At 31.0% G+C, this 18,215-nt stretch overlaps 2 protein-coding genes and 1 pseudogene across 2 annotated transcripts; all 3 read left to right on the top strand.

Moving 5' to 3' along the window:
- Positions 1–3,631: 3,631 nt before the first annotated feature.
- LOC145126579 (uncharacterized) lies at positions 3,632–4,525 on the top strand (annotated as a pseudogene).
- Positions 4,526–5,887: 1,362 nt separating this feature from the next.
- LOC145126578 (uncharacterized) lies at positions 5,888–6,906 on the top strand. The gene is made up of 5 exons (XM_079061917.1): positions 5,888–6,099; positions 6,172–6,264; positions 6,351–6,429; positions 6,498–6,580; positions 6,645–6,906. Exons 1-5 carry the CDS (start codon positions 5,888–5,890, stop codon positions 6,904–6,906), a joined length of 729 nt encoding a protein of 242 aa, XP_078918043.1.
- Positions 6,907–8,753: 1,847 nt separating this feature from the next.
- LOC145124600 (uncharacterized) lies at positions 8,754–15,665 on the top strand. Its single transcript, XM_079060012.1, has 22 exons — positions 8,754–9,550; positions 9,749–9,863; positions 10,005–10,105; positions 10,278–10,369; positions 10,619–10,754; positions 10,876–10,944; positions 11,024–11,125; positions 11,210–11,308; positions 11,970–12,080; positions 12,177–12,383; positions 12,490–12,597; positions 12,702–12,797; positions 12,869–12,925; positions 13,160–13,306; positions 13,371–13,430; positions 13,508–13,612; positions 13,693–13,854; positions 14,349–14,422; positions 14,524–14,647; positions 14,788–14,879; positions 14,991–15,111; positions 15,389–15,665. The coding sequence occupies exons 1-22, from the start codon at positions 8,945–8,947 to the stop codon at positions 15,539–15,541; spliced, it is 2,937 nt and encodes a 978-aa protein (XP_078916138.1). The 5' UTR covers positions 8,754–8,944; the 3' UTR covers positions 15,542–15,665.
- The last annotated feature ends 2,550 nt before the right edge of the window (positions 15,666–18,215 follow it).

Raw genomic sequence — 18,215 nt, 5'->3', positions numbered from 1 at the left:
TCAGCTTTCATCCTCCACGTGTAGCACCTAAATTTTGTGGGTAAACTAAAAATTAAAATAAATACAAGTAATTAAAAATATTTACTTGAAAGGTTAATGTTGGAGTTGATGTATGTATCTTTGATTTAACATTTCTAACTAGTGTGGACATTGTTTGTAAGAATGATTAATGTATGGGGACAAATTAAAAAGCCAAGGGATTTAGTTTGTTAGTTAAAAAGTCTTGTTTATGGTTTATTTTGCTAAAATAAGGAAGGGAGGAACCACTCTTGCCAAAACGCCAAATCGATTTCTAGCATCAACACCAAGTGTTAACGTCTATGTGGCAACTTTGTTCTCCATTTTAACAATGATGAATTAATTATTTGATCCACTAAAGGCATTGGTTTAATAGGTTTAGTGGTGGTTTCTAGTGTTATATTACTAATATATTGAAGTTAATCCATCATTTTGGTCAAATAATGATAGATAGAACTTTGGTGAATATGTTGAGCACTAGCCATTATGGATCACTCTTTGATCCATCTAAATTCGAATTTGACCATGGATTTAGTGTTGTTATGCAATACGCCCCCACCCCTACCACTGACGACACAGATCATTGGCGTCTTCCTCGACTATTTCTATAGTCCGCTTCTTTCTTACGGGTGTATCTCTACTCTCCCCAATTGCAAACCCAATTAAAGTAGGTGCTATATTATTCAAAAAAGCGATTAATATTTTGATGCTGCTATTCTCAAGATACTATGTCGATTATATGCTCTATTCTTAGACTACCCCTATTGGGGGATTTTTGGTGAGCTGCTCACGGAAAATTTATTAAAAAAAAAAAGAAAAATGAATTAATTTTGATGAACTATGCCAGTAAAGCAACTCAGCTTACAAAAGATCACAACCATTTCACTTTAACACGTGTTGAACAAAGAAAGTGTTCCACTATATTTTTTTAGATAAGATTATATATTTTAGGATAAAAATCATTATCTACTAAAAATCTAATATTATCTCAATAAAAAAAAACTAAATTTTTTATTTTTTTTCTCTATAAATAGAGTATAATATTGATATACTTCATATCTCATTTCAACTTTTCATTTCTAAACCCTTTTGATTTCTTTAATAAGATGGATCCAAATTTCGTTTTAAATCTTGATGATTCTCAAGATTCTCAAAACTTTCAAAGTTATGAAACCTCACAGTTTTTCGCAAATCCCAATCAATTTCCCATCACTGAAAATGTTCAAACCTCACAAAATACCGAAAAAAATCCAAGAGGTGATAAATTGGATGCTGATGAAGATATCGCTTTAATGTCAACATATTGTATCGTTAGTGAAGATGAGGGACGTGGAAAAAACCAAAAGAAAACATCAATATGGGCACGAGTGAAGGAGCTATATGATGCAAATCAGGCGGAAAACCCAAAAGCTTGGTAACAGGAACATAGCTCAAATGAAAGGTCGTTATAAACAACTTAATGAAAGTGCTGACAAATGGGTTGGTGTTTACCGAGAAGCATATAGAAAAATAAGAAGTGGAATGAGTATGAAAAATGTTGAGAATGAAGCTCATAAATTGTATGAGACAAATGGAAGCAAGTTCAATGACACAATTGTTTTTAATGAGGTTATGTGTAAACATCGAAAATGAGATTTATAGCTAGATCATGATGCAACAAGATCACGTCCTGAATATGAAGTGGGTGATGAAGAAAGTGGTGGTAGCACAAAAAGATCAAGGTCTACTGAAGAAGGGGAGTATTGTGTCCAATCCAACACAGAAGGGGCAAATATTACTGGTTCAACAATTAAACGTCCAACGGGTAGAGATGCGGCTAAAAGAAAAGAAAAAGGCAAGGCCCTGTTTGATAGACATTTTTGGCTGACTCGGTCAGCTGAAGTTGTTTGATAAACGAAATTTTGGTAGCCGACTCGGTCAGTAAGATCTGAGTGAGAAAGAGGTCGTGAGTTAGCTGACTGAGAAATGAAGAAAAGCTTTCCAAACTTACCCATGGGCTTTAAAAATACTAGAGTGGAAAAGAGGGTGAAGGGAATCGAACCCCTCAACTCACATTCACAAACCAACATATTTACCACCAAACTAGAAACTTTCTTTTGCTATAGTTGCTCAAACATTTTATATATTGTATAACATTGATTTATTATTATTATTATTATTATTATTATTATTATTATTATTATTATTATTATTATTATTATTATTATTATTTTTATCATTATTTATATTATTATAATTATTATTATTATTATTACTATTATTATTATTATTATTATTATTATAATAATTATTATGATTATTATTATTATTATTATTATTATTAGTATCATTATTTATATTATTATAATAATTATTATGATTATTATTATTATTATTATTATTATTATTATTATTGCATAGAAACGTATAGAGCATCAGGGTAAAATGGTCATTTTGCATCAGTCAGCACATTCAGTCAGATGTACAATCAAACAGTATGATTTCTTACTTAGTCAGAATTTCTTACTGAGACAACGTTTCTCAGTCAACACTTTCTCAGTCAGCAACTATCAAACCGGGCCTAAGTCTCTTAATGAAGTTGTTGCAGAACTTCGTGCAATGAGGCTTAGTAGAGATAGTGAAGTAGAAGTCATGAAAAAAAGAATCGACTTGGATCAACAAAGGGAGCAAAAAACAGATGAAAGGGAGCTAGTGAAGATGCAGAGTTTGCATTTGAACACACTCCTACAAAAGGAGCACTTGTCATCTGAAGAAGAGAACATGAAACGTTTTCTAATGTCTAAGTTTTATGGAAACTAATTGCAATTTAGTGTATGTTTTATTTTTAGTATGCTTTTAGTGTATCTGTAAGATATTTTATTTTGTATTTGTATCTCATGCTTTTAATGTATTTGTAAGATATTTTATTATGTATTTGTATCTCATTCTTTTAATGTATCTGTAATATATTTTGTTGAATGTAGAGTTGTCATTATCATCTTTACTGAATGCATAGTTGTCATTATCATCTTTCAGAGACACCACTCATTTCCAATGTGCTTTTAATGAATACAAAGTTGTCATTATCATCTTTATTGAATGCATAGTTGTTAGTATAATCTTATCATCTAGAAAATCCGCCATTATCTTATGTGTATAAGATTCTGTGATGTGTCGTCTTTTTATTGGATCCTTGGATTTTATCTAAATAAACTAATTTTAACATTATCTTTATTTAAAATTTGAAAAAAAAACAAAAATCAATATTCTTCCTATATTAATAGAGTATAACACTTACATATTTTCATATCCACCTCTAGTTCTTCATTTCACTCTTCATTTCTAATCTCTTTGAAAAATGTTTCATAATGCAAACTCATCAGATGGTTCCAGTTCATTGAATATGAATGAATATGATGAATGGGAAACACAAGTTGTTCAACAGAATCGACAACTTGATGTTATCATGAGTGAGTTACTCATAGGCATGCCAAACATGAATGTAAGAGATCATCCTAGAGCAAGAAGGAGGTATTGTGATCGGGAACGTGAGCAGGGTGAGACACGTTTGATGAAAGACTACTTTGTTGGCAATCCAACGTATGGTGAAGAAAAATTCCGTGGTAGATTTCGAATGCGAAAACCACTATTTCTCCGCATAGTGGAAGCTGTTACAACATATTTTCAGCAAAGACGTGATGCCACAGGCAGACAAGGTTTTTCACCAATACAAAAATGTACTGCAGCTATGAGGGTGTTGGCATATGGGACATCAACAAATGAACTTGATGAATATTTAAGAATGAGTGAGACTGTGACAATGGATGCTCTTGTAAAGTTTGTGGAAGGTGTCATTTCATGCTTTCGTGAAGAGTACCTTAGAAGTCTCAATCAAGATGATTTGGCACGACTGCTTCATGTTGGAGAAGAACGTGGATTTCCAGATATGGTAGACAGTATTGATTGCATGCACTGGGAATGGAAAAACTGCCCCACCGCTTGGGTTGGACAATATGCAGGTAGAAGCGGTAAGACAACAATAATTTTGGAAGCTGTTGCATCGTATGACTTATGGATATGGCATGCATTCTTCGGAACACCAGGTTCGTGCAATGACATTAACGTCCTCCAAAGGTCTCCTCTTTTTGATGATGTCTTGGCAGGTCGAGCATCAAAGGTGAGTTACACTGTGAATGATCTAGAAAATAATATGGCTTATTATCTCACTGATGGCATATATCCTTCATGGGCTGCCTTTGTAAAGTCAATAAGTTCTCCACAACTTCGAAAACACAAGTTGTTCGCTGAACATCAAGAGGTTGCTAGAAAAGATGTTGAATGAGCATTTGGAGTTTTACAAGCTCGTTTTGCATTTCTTCATCGCCCTTGTCTTGTGTGGGACAAAGATATGATGGGGAAAATTATGATTGCATGTATCATTATTCATAATATGATAGTTGAGGATGAACGACACACATACCTTCATTATTATGATCCATCAGAATTTATAACTACAGAAGACGAATAATCTTTTGAATACTCTACTCAACGAATTGGAGATCTATCCAGTGACCAACAGGGCACAAGTTCGCAATAGAGAAACTCATAACACTCAAAAAAACAATTTGATTGAGCATATATGGAAAAATTCAGAACTGAAGAATAATTTAGTAGTTTGCATCTTCTGTATTTGTAACTTATTTTATCTATTTTATTAGAGTAAATTACACGAATGGTCCCTATGGTTTGGGGTAATTTGCGCATTTGGTCCCTAACTTATTTTTTAACTCGGAAGGTCCCTAATGTTTGTTTTTGTTACGCGCTTGGTCTCTACTTTTTGTTTTTGTTTCGCGCTTGGTCCCTGTCTTACCTAAAAAGACTATTATTTAAATAGGGAAAAATGGTGTGGTAGGTAGGGTAATGTGAGGGGTTGGGGTTGGGGGTGTGTTTATTTAAATAAGTTAAAAAATCAAGGGCAAAATAGTTTTTTTAGATGAGACAGAGACCAAGCGCGTAACAAAAACAAACAGTAGGGACCTTCCGAGTTAAAAAAATAAGTTAGGGACCAAACACGCAAATTACCCTAAACCATAGGGACCATTCATGTAATTTACTCATTTTATTAAGTATGTTTCATGAATGTAAAATATTTTCTTTATCTATTTTTATTTAGTTTATGTTTAAAATAAATAATTTATTTGTTTCAAAATAAAATATTTATTTTTAATATTTCTAGTAGTTTTTAGTAAAAGAAAAATAAAAATAAGTTATATTTTTTTAAATAAAAATGGGTTTGGATTGGGTTGCTAATGAATGTAAAAAATTAGATTGGATTGGGTTGTATAAGTTGAAGAGAGAGAAATTAGTTTTAATTAGAAAAGTTGGATTGAGTTGGGTTGCTGATGAGGGTAGTCTTAATGATGTTCGAGTTAAATACAATAATTTTGAATACAAGTCTCATTTTTAAGTTTAGGACTCTTTCATCAAATATGTACCCAGGTGTTTGATGAAAAGCCTAAATGAAAAATGACTTGTCTTTTATTTAGGGATGAGCAAAAGAACCGACCCGGCTGGAACTGGACCCGACCCGGGAACCGAAGTCGGCCGAAATTAAGAACCGAACTGGACCGCCGGTTCTACCGGTTCGAGCTCCTGCCGGTTCTTGCCGTGTCTTCAATGTTGGAACTGGTCCTCGAGAAATAGCAACATACGGTTCCGGTTTTCGCCGGTTCTACCGGTTCTCGGTTCCAAAAATCCACAAGAATATCGTCCCGAACCCGGCCCGATCGGTTCTATCCGGTTCCGGTTCCGCCCCGGTCCGAATGCTCATCCATTCTTTTATTATATGAATTTTAGATCTAAAAGAGTAACCGGAGATTGGACATTGGACATGGAGGTGTGTTGTTTTCCGGCCACGGGTCCTCTCCGGTTCCCATTCGATCAAAAATGGTCAATCGGTAGACCTTCAAATTTACGACTTGGTTCTTCAGCATCTGCTGAAGTGCGTCACTTTGGTATTGGAAATAATCATAATCGGATGCTTATACTCGGTCTGGGTTTCGTTGGGGAGTTTGTTGCTCAAGACCTCGTGAATCAAGGATGGTAAATTCCAGAGTTATTCCATTAATTTTTATTTAGTGGAAATGTTGATGATTTGTACATTATACCGAGCAGGGTTTTATCTGGAACTTGTACAAACGTTTGGAAAAAGGCAAGACTGGATAAATTGGGATTCAACGTCCATCTTTTTGATGCTACTGAGCCTACGTTAGTTTTCTTCTTCTTCTTCTTCTTCCTATATATATTCTCTTGCTTTTCAATTGAATAAACAAACTTTGAAATAGAGTGTTCAGGCTTGAAGTCATAAACATCTTGAGTCAACATACTCACCTCCTTATTTCCATACCTCCTTTCAAAGATATTGGTGACCCGGTAAGTTTGATTTGTGTTTTTGCCACATGATTTGATTGATGATGTTCTCAAATCTCATGCTCATGCAGATGCTTCAACATGCTCAACTTTTGAGAAACAAGCTAAACAACCAACACCTTCAATGGCTGTGTTATCTTTCCACAACAAGTTTGTCTTTTTTTGAACCTTTCTTTCATAAAACTAAACAACAATATGAATATGTTATGTTCTTTTAGAAGAATTTACAACATTGTGGATGACGATCCTGCCCCTCGAACACAAGTGTTTTCATTTGCTCATAAACTGATGAATGATAAATGGGGTTCTGAAATCAAGAAAACGGATAAAAATGAATCATTTAGTAGGGAAGAAAGTTTAAAGTTAAAGGGTGAGAAATGGGTAGTGAATGCGCGTATGAAGAATGAACTTGGAGTGTGGTTGATTCATCCCAGTTATAAGTCTGGATTGCAGACCATTTGTGACCAGATGCATGCATGATTTGTAACTATCTACTTATTTTGTTAATATTTTTGTATTTATACTATTGAGTTTCTTGTCTTTCTTTTTAATATTGAGCTCTTAACGGATAAAAAGTTATGACTGTTTGATGTTTAAAGTTGGATCTTTTTCCCTCCGTTTTCCAATGTGGCCATGAAGGACCGTGTTAAGTACCAACGAATCTGTCTTAGTGGTAAGGAATGCCCTCTCAATTGAAAGGTCATATACTTTTCAATTTGTAATTTTTTTCTTTTATTATATTTTCTACTAAGTGTTGTTTGAGTATATGATAGAGATAATGACTTAAAAAGCATAATATACTTTTCGATTTGTATACATTTGGCCACTAAGTTTTTTTCCATCCATATTTACTCCTTCAATTTGTTTAAACTGTACATATTCACTCCTTATAACCGGCTCTTCCAGGTGAGCAGAGAAAAATGTCTTAATAGACTAATATATTTTTCACTTTGTACACATTTAGTCCTTAATATTTTTTTGGTGCAAAATAAGTCCTTTTTGTTTTTATACACATTCAATACTTATGACCGGTTTCTTTAGGTTTTACTCACAACATCCTCGTGGGACAATCATTAATGAGGTGCTCGAGGATGTTGATACTTATGGCCACTTGGTTGTTTAGCTCTTGTGTTCTGACCATTATAACTTCTTCATATGATCTTAGATTTTAATAATCTTTATATGCACATGTTTGTATTTGAATCTATTACAACGCTCGTTTAGATTATCTCCGTTAAAAAGTAATATATATTTTTACTTACGAACTTTATATCCACACATTTTTTGAATGTATGTATGAACGTTTTAGAATTAAAAAGTAATATATTTTTACTTACGATTTTATAAAAAAATGTTCATATATACATTCATAAAGAACGTGTGGATATACAGATCGTAAGTAAAAATATATTACTTTTTAACGGGACTAATCTAAACGAAGGTTGTAGTAGACTAAAATACGAATGTGTGGATATAAAAATCATAAAATTTGAGATAGTATGGAGAAATTACGACGTTCAGAACACAAGACCTAAACGCAACTACAAGATCTAAGCAACCGAGACCGCAGTGGCCATAAACGTCAACAACCTGAAAAGCCATGCAAAGCTTTTTTTTTTTTTTTTTTTTTTTGCAAAAATAGTCCATATCTAAGATTTTGTATATTGACCGGTTTGAGCCGTATAGAAAATAAATTTCAAAAATTGACTCGTAATTTATAGAAAATATCATTTTTGTATTTTGTTTATAGAAACGGTCCACATGTTTAAAAAAATTACAAAAATTATCCACATAATTTCCAGAAAATGTCATTATGTATTTTTTGTACAATGCCTTTTGAACATCGTATGTTACGTTTTTAATATCGTATGTTATTTTTTTTTTTTCTAAAATACAATACGGATGAACCCGTTTGCATCCCACTACATGGGACTAATAAGTTCTAGTTTAAAATACTTAAAAAATTACTGTCACATTTGACAAATAAAAGTAAAATAAATAGAAACAAAGTTGTAAAAAGCCTATAGCCTTTTTTTCTTAAATTTTTTTGTTAAACAGTTTTTTATAATATGTATAAATAACATTTTAGATAGTTTATAAGATTAAATGTTATATTCATTAAATCAAGAACATCACTTTAATCTCTAAAAGAACATTTATGAGCTTGAATAACTCAATAAACCCATTAAAATTGTGCTCAAAGAACTCGAAAATATGTCGCAATCAGAAATGTAATAAACAAAGCAAACCACGACTCAGATTTTAGTTTTACGAATACATTTTATTTTGTTAATTCTTATTTTAAATTGTAATAAACGTGAATTAATTTTTGATTCTAATTTCTATGCATTGAATTGTGGCTCAAATGTATAAAAAATTCTATGTTGCTTCAAATCGACTTCTTTCTTGGATCCTTAAACCCACACACAGAATCCCCGTGATCACACACCTGTGACCTGTTCATGAATTCATCCCTATTTTCACACAAACGTCTGCAAATTCTTGGAAAATTTGAGCAATGTCTGCAGTCCTTCCATTTTCTCTCGCTACAGTAAAATGTAATCAACCAAGAAACGAAACATGTTCGTCTTTAGCGTCACTCAAACCATTTTCACTTCGAAAAAATGCACTCAAGAAAGCCTTTACACATGTCTGCAAATTGACAATTCGAGCTTCGAGTACTTCTATTTCATCTGTAACAGTCGAAAAAGATGCAACATACGGTACCGTTTTCGTAATTCGAGCTCAAGACAAAATGGGTCTGCTTCCGGCAATCACTAGGGTTTTAAAAGGGCATAGAATTGAGAAAGCTACAATGGAATTTGATGAAAAAGAAGATTACTTTGTGGTAAAGTTTCAGGTCACTGATTCGAATGGGAATAAGATTGAAGATAACGAGAGTTTGATCAGAATCGAGAATGCATTGATGGACGCCATTAATGGCGGTGAAGGTGTTGTGGTGAGGAAAGCAGGGTTCTCGGGGGCTAAAACAGAAAGGATGTTTGAATTGATGGATGGGTTCTTGAAAAACGATCCAGTAAGTCTTCAAAAGGATATTCTTCATCATGTTGAGTACACAGTAGCAAGATCAAGATTCAGTTTTGATGATTTTGAAGCTTATCAGGTAAAGATTTCAACAGTTTTTGTGTATGTTTAGTTTTTACTTCTAATAATAACGAAACTTCAGAAACTTTTTTTGTAAAGTTAAGCCTTTTCTTGATACTTTTCAAAAACAAATCAGATTTTTGCATCAAAAAGTGCATATAATACACAAATAAATATAAACAATAGTAAAGTACATTGCTATTTCTTGCTATTACAGGCATTGTCACATAGTGTGAGAGACCGATTAATTGAACGATGGCATGACACACAACAACATTTCAAAAAGAAGGATCCTAAACGTTTATACTTCCTCTCACTCGAGTTCCTAATGGGCAAGTTTTTTTTTTTTTTTTTTGTACAACATTTATTTAATAACAAGTCTTTTATCATCAATCTTGAACTATTTAGGTGAATTAAATTCAACATTTTTGCATTACAATAACAAATTTCAAATTTCAAATTTCAAATTTCAGGTCGTTCGTTATCAAATAGTGTTATTAACCTTGGCATAAAGGATCAATGTGCAGAAGCCTTAAGCCAACTTGGGTTTGAGTATGAAGTTCTTGCAGAGCAGGTAAAGTCACCTGTCACTGTCACTGTCACTGTCACTGTCACTGTCACTGTCACTGTCACTGTCACTGTCACTGTCACTGTAACTGGTAACTGGTAACTGGTAACTGGTAACTGGTAACTGGTAACTTGTATGAGTAATTTTATTTTGTTTTATTATTATTATTATTGTAAAGGAAGGAGATGCAGCCCTTGGCAATGGTGGTTTAGCTCGGCTTTCTGCATGCCAAATGGATTCTTTAGCAACATTGGATTTTCCTGCATGGGGGTAATATTATTTTATTCTTCATTGGTTCCTAAGTGTGAAATTACCTAACTATCCCTCACATTAACCACCAAATTATCTCTTTACAATTCTTCAAGCCACAATAATCTCTTTGAAACACGCATCCAAACAATCTTGAGTCTAAGAGTCCCATCATGTTACTAAAACTTTTTTTTATCTTCAAAGTCTTTACTTTTATTTACATTTTTTGGTTATAAAAATAAAAATAAAAATTTATATTTTAATTTTCAGATACGGATTGCGTTACCAATATGGGCTTTTTAGGCAAATAATAATAGATGGCTTCCAACATGAACAACCTGATTATTGGCTCAACTTTGGAAATCCATGGGAAATAGAACGTGTCCATGTATCATATCCTGTAAAGGTTATAACATATTCTTATTTATTATTTTTTTTTATATATCTCTTTTCAAATATACTTATACTTGTTTAATAGTTTATATATTGTGATAAGTCTAAACTACTTTTAATGATCACGAAGATAGTTTTATGGGAGTGTTAAAGAGGAAGTTGTGAATGGAAAGAAATGTAAAGTTTGGATTCCGGGAGAAACAGTGAGTTATTTCTTTTGTAATAAAGAAGTTTAATATGTTAAGTATATTTGCTATATGACCATTTTGCCCTTGGGTGTAGGTTGAAGCTGTTGCTTATGATAATCCTATACCTGGTTATGGAACAAGAAACACAATTAATCTCAGATTATGGGCTGCTAAACCGAGTGAAGGACTTGATATAGTGAGTATGATTATTTTGCTATTTGTTTTTAGAATATTTGTATTAATATAAATATAAAATGTTGGTTTTATAATTTTATTGCAGGAGTCTTATAATACTGGAGATTATATCAATGCTATTGTGAATAGACAAAAGGCAGAAATAATAAGCAATGTTTTATATCCTGATGATCGTTCTTATCAGGTTTGAATTTAATCATAGCAACCTACTTTTGTGTACATTTTTCATTTTTTTTTTTGCTTTGGTAATTCATATTTCTTTTTTCTTTTTTCCTCTAAAGGCTATTTGGATAAATGATGTTCAATAAATATTCGAATGTCCTTTTTCTTCCAAACTCATTTCATGTTCTTCTTTCATGATTTTTAGAATGCTGACTTGATTTGCATGCGAAATTTAGAACATTTTCTATTATTGTAAATATTAAATTCAATCTTATCAGATCTTTAGCATCTATTGACTAAGAATATAAACTTGTGTTTAACAAAGAGAGTGCAAATATATTGAAAAAAGTTCTTTCATATTTTTTGTTCTTTTTACGTATTTCATCTTTCTTACAAACAACCTTTCTTTTTTGAAAAACAAGTTTTTGATATTACACCAAACAAAAATACTTTTATCTTTTTATGATAAAGAAAACCATATAATTATACTTATAATATTCAATATCTGTGTTTCGTTTAAGTTTCTGATCATATTGTGATTTAATATAATTCTGTTTGTATTAATATTAGAAGAAAAATAACCTGTGATTTATAACACTTCTTACATTAACTGCATTTTGTTATTTACCATCATTTCTATACACAAGGGTAAAATTGTCATTTACTCATATTCATTATTTCAGGGGAAGGAATTAAGGCTAAAGCAACAATATTTCTTTGTGTCAGCATCTTTGCAAGACATTATTCGGAGGTTCAAAGACATGCATAACAACTTTGATGAATTCCCAGATAAGGTTATATTATATATAAAGCTTCAACAGCTTCTATCTTTGTTATATTATTTTGTAAAATTACCAATCTACCCCTCATTTATCTTTCATCATATGCAGGTTGCTTTGCAGCTGAATGATACACATCCATCTATTTCAGTAGTTGAGCTGATGAGAGTGCTTCTTGATGAAGAAGATTTGAGTTGGAAAAGGGCATGGAATATTGTATGCAAAGTTTTTACTTTTACTACTCACACAGTATTACCTGAAGCATTGGAAAAAGTCCCCATGGATTTATTTGAAACTGTTTTACCTCGCCATTTACAAGTGAGTCAACTCATTTAAACTCGTTCATAGTACAACATAGTCTAGAATGTTTTTCTTTTTCTTTGAACTTTATTATAATTCCTGATATGAAACTCTTTTTTGACAGATTATATATGATATAAACTTTGCATTCATGGAGGAGTTAAAAAATAAGATTGGAAAAGATTATGTTCGTTTGTCACGAATGTCAATCATTGAGGAAGGTGCTGTTAAGGTATTATTCATAAAATCTAAACTTTTACATATCTTGAAAAAAAAAATTTACTAAAAAAAAAGGTTTTATAATTTATATTGATACCTTTCTTATTGAGTTGACAGAATATTCGAATGGCAAACCTGTCCATTGTTTGTTCTCACACTGTTAATGGTGTCTCCAAAGCTCATTCTGAATTGCTAAAAACACGTGTATTCATGGTAATTAATATTAATATTTTTATGTATATTTCATTTTAGATATTAATTTTTTGAACTTAAACTATTTGCAGGACTTTTATGAGCTATGGCCTGAGAAATTTCAGTACAAAACAAATGGAGTAACTCAGGTAAAAATTCTTTTAGACAAAATACTTACACCATGTTTCTTTTTTTATTTCCTCATTAAGTGTCATCTTAGTTTAAAAAAATCCAAAAATGGAAATTTTATAGAAAGTCAGGACTTAATGAGGAAAGTGGAAAGCCTACTTTTTCTTTATGTATTAAGTCAGAAAGAAACAGCATAAGATAACATGGCTACTTTTTTTATTTTTAATTTTTAATTTTTATTTTTATAATTTCAGCGTCGATGGATTGTAGTAAGCAATCCTTCACTGTGTTCTCTAATCTCAAAGTGGTTAGGAACAGAATCTTGGATCCATGATGTTGACCTTTTGACTCATCTCAAAAATCATGCATCTATTCCTGAATTACAACATGAATGGAAAATGGTAGGTTTTTAATTCAGTTTCCTTTACAATTGTTGTTTTGCTAAAAAAACTTTTCATGTTTTAGGTAAAGAAGATAAACAAAATGAGGCTTGCTGAATACATTGAAACAATGAGTGGAGTCAAGGTTTCTGATAACTTATTTCCTTTTTTTTTTTTTTTTTTTGTTTTCTTTTACTTATTATCTTTACCTTGCAATTGTAGGTTAGTTTGGATGCAATGTTTGATGTGCAAATAAAGAGGATACATGAATACAAAAGACAGTTTTTGAATATATTAGGTGTTATTCATCGATATGACTGCATAAAGGTATCATCTTTTTGAAAAGGGAAAATGTTTCTTGATTTGTAACTTTTTGTAATAACAAGTATTATTTTTATTTTTATAAGAATATGGAGGAAAGTGATAGAAGGAAAGTGGTGCCACGTGTCTGCATAATTGGTGGGAAAGCTCCACCAGGTTATGAAATTGCAAAGAAAATCATCAAGCTTTGTCATGCTGTTGCAGAAACAATTAATAATGACACTGATATTGGTGACCTTCTTAAACTGGTAAATTTGACATAATTTTTGGTATTCTTTTTTTAAATTCTCAAAAGTTAATATTTATGATGTGATTTTGCCTCAAAATTAGTAACCCATTTTAGTAAGATAGTGTTAGATTGTCAATTATGGTGATTTAGATTGAGTTACACATTTGGTCCTTATGATTTAGATTGAGTTCAAAAAAGAATCTTTCTGCAATTATAGTTAATAAAATGACTATTTACCCTTTATCTAATTTTACAAGTGAATATTACAACTTGTGAAAATAATCAGACAAAGAACCAAAAAGTAGAAAAAGATTCCTTTTTGGATCTAAACCGAAAAAGTGGTAAACAAATTATATATTGGAAAGATTGTCTTATACAAACAAGATTCCCAAATACTAGTTGTTACATATTACATTTAGGGTCATTTTGTGATGAAAAAAAAAATGTGTGGAAGAGGTATTAATTATTTGGGATAAATTCAAATTCTTGAGTTTAATTTTTTTTTTCTTGCAGGTTTTTATTCCTGATTACAATGTTTCGGTTGCTGAATTAGTTATTCCTGGAAGTGACCTTTCACAACATATTAGGTATGTATTGATATGTGAAAAGTGATTATTTATTGAGATAAAAGTAAAATTACCAACATACCCCTAGGTTTAATGGAGATTGTGCTTGTTTTATTTTTCAGCACTGCAGGACATGAGGCATCTGGTACTGGAAGCATGAAATTTCTTATGAATGGATGTTTGTTGCTTGCAACAGCTGATGGATCAACAAATGAAATTATTGAAGAAATAGGTGCAGAAAACATGGTATAAGTATAACTTCAAATATCTTCCAAATTCCATGATGAATTTGCATTTCTTTTTATCGATAATTTCTAATTCCCATGTCAAATTTGGTTTTCCACATGCCTATTTGACAACTTTCTTGTTTTCCCATATATTTTTAGTTTATATTTGGTGCAAAGATCAATGAAGTCCCGAAATTGCGTGAGAAAGAATCCACCATTAAAGCACCCCTTCAATTTAGACGAGTAGTAAGGTATGAGTATTAGCCAAATGTCTAAAATAGCCCAAAACTTTTAACATGAATGTTATAGTCAAATTAGATGTCATAATGTCTGATAAATCAAAATTTCATCTACTTTTCTAGGATGGTGAGGGATGGGTACTTTGGATTCAAAGATTACTTCAAATCCTTATGTGATACAGTAGAGAATGGCAAAGATTTCTATCTTTTAGGGTCAGATTTCACTAGCTATCTAGAAGCTCAGGTAAGTGATTCTTGATTTTTTGCCTAAATTTCAAGAAACTCTCCAAACTCCATGATTGGAGGGAGGAAAAAAGACAAATGAGGGCAAATATGTAAACATTTGGGGCAAAATGGGAAGACCCATTTTCTTGAATTTCTTTATAAAGTTATTCTTTTTGCACGACAAAAAAAAAAAAAGAAACACCCATATATAGCTTACCAGATAGATAAAGTTATGTCCCCATTAAGTAAAAAAGAAAGAGTAGATATGAAATTGAGTAAAATTGTGTGAAGTGTAGGCTGCAGCAGATAGAGCATATGTGGATAAGGAGAAATGGTGCAAAATGAGCATACTTTCTACTGCTGGTTCTGGAAGATTTAGCAGTGATCGTACAATTGAAGATTATGCAGAAAAAACATGGGGAATCAAGCCATGTAAATTGCCCTTATAACACTTTCTTCATATGTTGTTCAATAAACTAGTTTTGATCTTTGTAGAATTTTGGAAGTTAATGTACTTATTGGACCTTTATTAAGAGTTTAAGACCCCGTAAATGACACATCATTCAGACTGTCTATGTCTCTGTCCCTGTCTCTGCATGTTTGTCTTAGCAGTAAAGAGAATCTAGGTCTTGATTCAAACTTGGGTATCCGTGCTCTTTGTTTTGGGGACATTGTGATTTATTTTCTCATGCTAGGTAGCTATAGGCTTGCTCTTGAAAAGATAGATGTTTTTTTTAGTTAAACAAACATCGATCATGGTTGGTCAGCAAGTTATGTCTAATGTTATGTGCATGTATTATTTTCGTATGCTTACTTACCTTATGTGTGGAAAATAATTTTTTGCGATTGTTTTATGTAAGTTTTGTGGAAACTCATTTGCTAGAGCTCTTTTAGTCAATTTCAAACCTTTAATTTATAGAGAATGTTTTTTTTTTTTTTTTTTTTTTTGTTATCAAGTTTTATAAATTGTGAAACATCAAAATCAACTAGATAATTTATAGGGTTAATCATAAAAAAAGATCAAATTGAAAGGTTTGATGTCATACCATCTTTTCAACATTTACGATGAAAATGACCATGTATTTTTATCATAATATTAATAATTCAAGAAAATTTATCGTTTTTTTGTTTTTGACACCTTTTTATGAATCACAAACTCTTCGAGAAATCTTTTTTTTTTTTTTTTGTCTTGAAAACTTCTTTTTTCTCAAAAAACATTTTGTGAAAAAAACGTTTCATGAAGTCAAATTTTATAAAAGAAGTGAATTCCAACATTTATCATGAAATGACCATGAATTTCGATCATGATATTCATAATTCAAGAAAATCTAACGTTTTTGTTGTTTCCCCTCATTTTTATGAATCACAAACTCTTCAAGAAATCGTTATTTTGTTGAAAAACTTGTATTTTTTTTTCTCAAAAAGGTTATTTTCAGAGAAAAATGTTTCACGAAGGTCAGATTCATAACATAAAGTGAATATTTTGTGATAGAAAATATACTAATCTTGGTCCTTTATTGATTATCACTAATTTATAACTATCATGCATATTATTTTTTTTAAAGCTTGTAAATATTTTTCTAACATCAGATTTTTAGAAACATAGAGAGTTCATCCATATTAAACAAAAATATTAAACTTTAGTTTATGATTTCAATTAAATTTTAATGCAAACGATAGCAAATTATTTAACTCAAATTAAAATAATAATCTAATTTAATTTGTATATACTTTAAAGGACAAAGTACAAAAAAACACAAACATTTATTTATTAGTATTCAGAAAAACACTTATATTTTCTAGATGCAAAAAACCATTACATTTTCAGTTATTTTTTAGATTTACCCAATTTTTTTTTTCTAAAAGTTAACAGTTGTTTTGTGATATGATATTTATCTTATTTTCTCTTGAGTAAATGGTCGTTGAGTAAATGATTTATTTCTTATGTTTCACCTTAGACAATGGGCAACGTTATTTATTTTTGTTTCCATGTTAACTTAAAAACGAAAAAAATAAATGTGATGCCACAAAACAACCGGTAATTTCTTTAAAAAATCGGATATTTAGGTTAATGTGAAAGGTAACTAAAAATGTAAAAGTTTTTCCGCATATAAACAAAATATAAAGATTTTTCTGAATGCTAGTAAATAAATGGTTTTTCTCTATTTTGGTATATTTTAAACAATATATTTTGATATTTTTAAATAAATAATAAAAAACATTCAATTATAACTGGTCACAACCATTTTTAATCATTTGCAAGATAAGTTGGGTTTAAAGGCATCTTCTTAGGGACCCATTTGAAATGATGAAAAATAATTGGAAAATTTCTTTTATTCTTCTTATTACCTTTTATCCCTTTTTTATAAATCCGTTTCCCCCAAAAAAAAATATGCTATCAATTCAATTGTAACATCATGAGATTCAATAATAAATAACATTTGAGTCATAGTATAATTTTATAATAGAAATAATATAATTTTTGATGTACAAATATATTAAAGTTGCATAACTTTTAACAAATTGAGTGACCATCAAGTTCATTGACTGGTTATATAGCATAAAATGATAGCCGTTTTATCCTTTTTTTTTCTCTCTAAAACAGTGACACTTGCATATGCATATAAGTAAATCGTTTGTTTGTATTTTTTTTTAATTACTGAATTATATAAAAGAAACTAGAAAGAAATCAATAATTACAAAGGGATAATTAATATTGAGTTTTGTAAGCATGAACTCCAATTGATCTCTAGTTTGTTACTTCTATGAACAAACCAATTAAACGAGTAAAAAACAATGTTATAAAAATAGAATCTCTATGATAACTTTTGGATCCGAACACCTTTGCATTACGATAACTCCAAACATCCAAATGTAATCAACACAATCATATCCAACGTCAGTAGAGACATTCGATAAATCAACCTACACGTATAAATCTCTAACAGAAAGACAACAAGAAATAACAATATCCCACCAACAACCAATACGAGTTCATGATTTTTCACCACCTCAAAACTAAGGAATAAATGTTGAACATCTTAGGTAGCCTTCGAACAACAAGGATACAAAATAGAATCTAGATCAATACCCCTTGTACTCACATTGGTTATCCTCTACTCA

Source organism: Lactuca virosa, chromosome 7 (assembly GCF_052849685.1).
Source record: "Lactuca virosa cultivar CGN04683 chromosome 7, Lactuca_virosa_CGN04683_v6, whole genome shotgun sequence".
Lineage (NCBI taxonomy): Eukaryota > Viridiplantae > Streptophyta > Magnoliopsida > Asterales > Asteraceae > Lactuca > Lactuca virosa.
This window is presented reverse-complemented; position numbering and strand designations above follow the sequence as displayed.

Coding starts and splice junctions, on each gene's coding strand:
- LOC145126578 (XM_079061917.1), top strand. CDS start 5,888: ATGGAGGTGTGTTGTTTTCCGGCCACGGGTCCTCTCCGGTTCCCATTC. Junction 6,100..6,171: donor GACCTCGTGAATCAAGGATG/GTAAATTCCAGA, acceptor TATACCGAGCAG/GGTTTTATCTGGAACTTGTA. Junction 6,265..6,350: donor TTTGATGCTACTGAGCCTAC/GTTAGTTTTCTT, acceptor TAGAGTGTTCAG/GCTTGAAGTCATAAACATCT.
- LOC145124600 (XM_079060012.1), top strand. CDS start 8,945: ATGTCTGCAGTCCTTCCATTTTCTCTCGCTACAGTAAAATGTAATCAA. Junction 10,106..10,277: donor ATGAAGTTCTTGCAGAGCAG/GTAAAGTCACCT, acceptor ATTATTGTAAAG/GAAGGAGATGCAGCCCTTGG. Junction 13,307..13,370: donor TACAACATGAATGGAAAATG/GTAGGTTTTTAA, acceptor TTCATGTTTTAG/GTAAAGAAGATAAACAAAAT.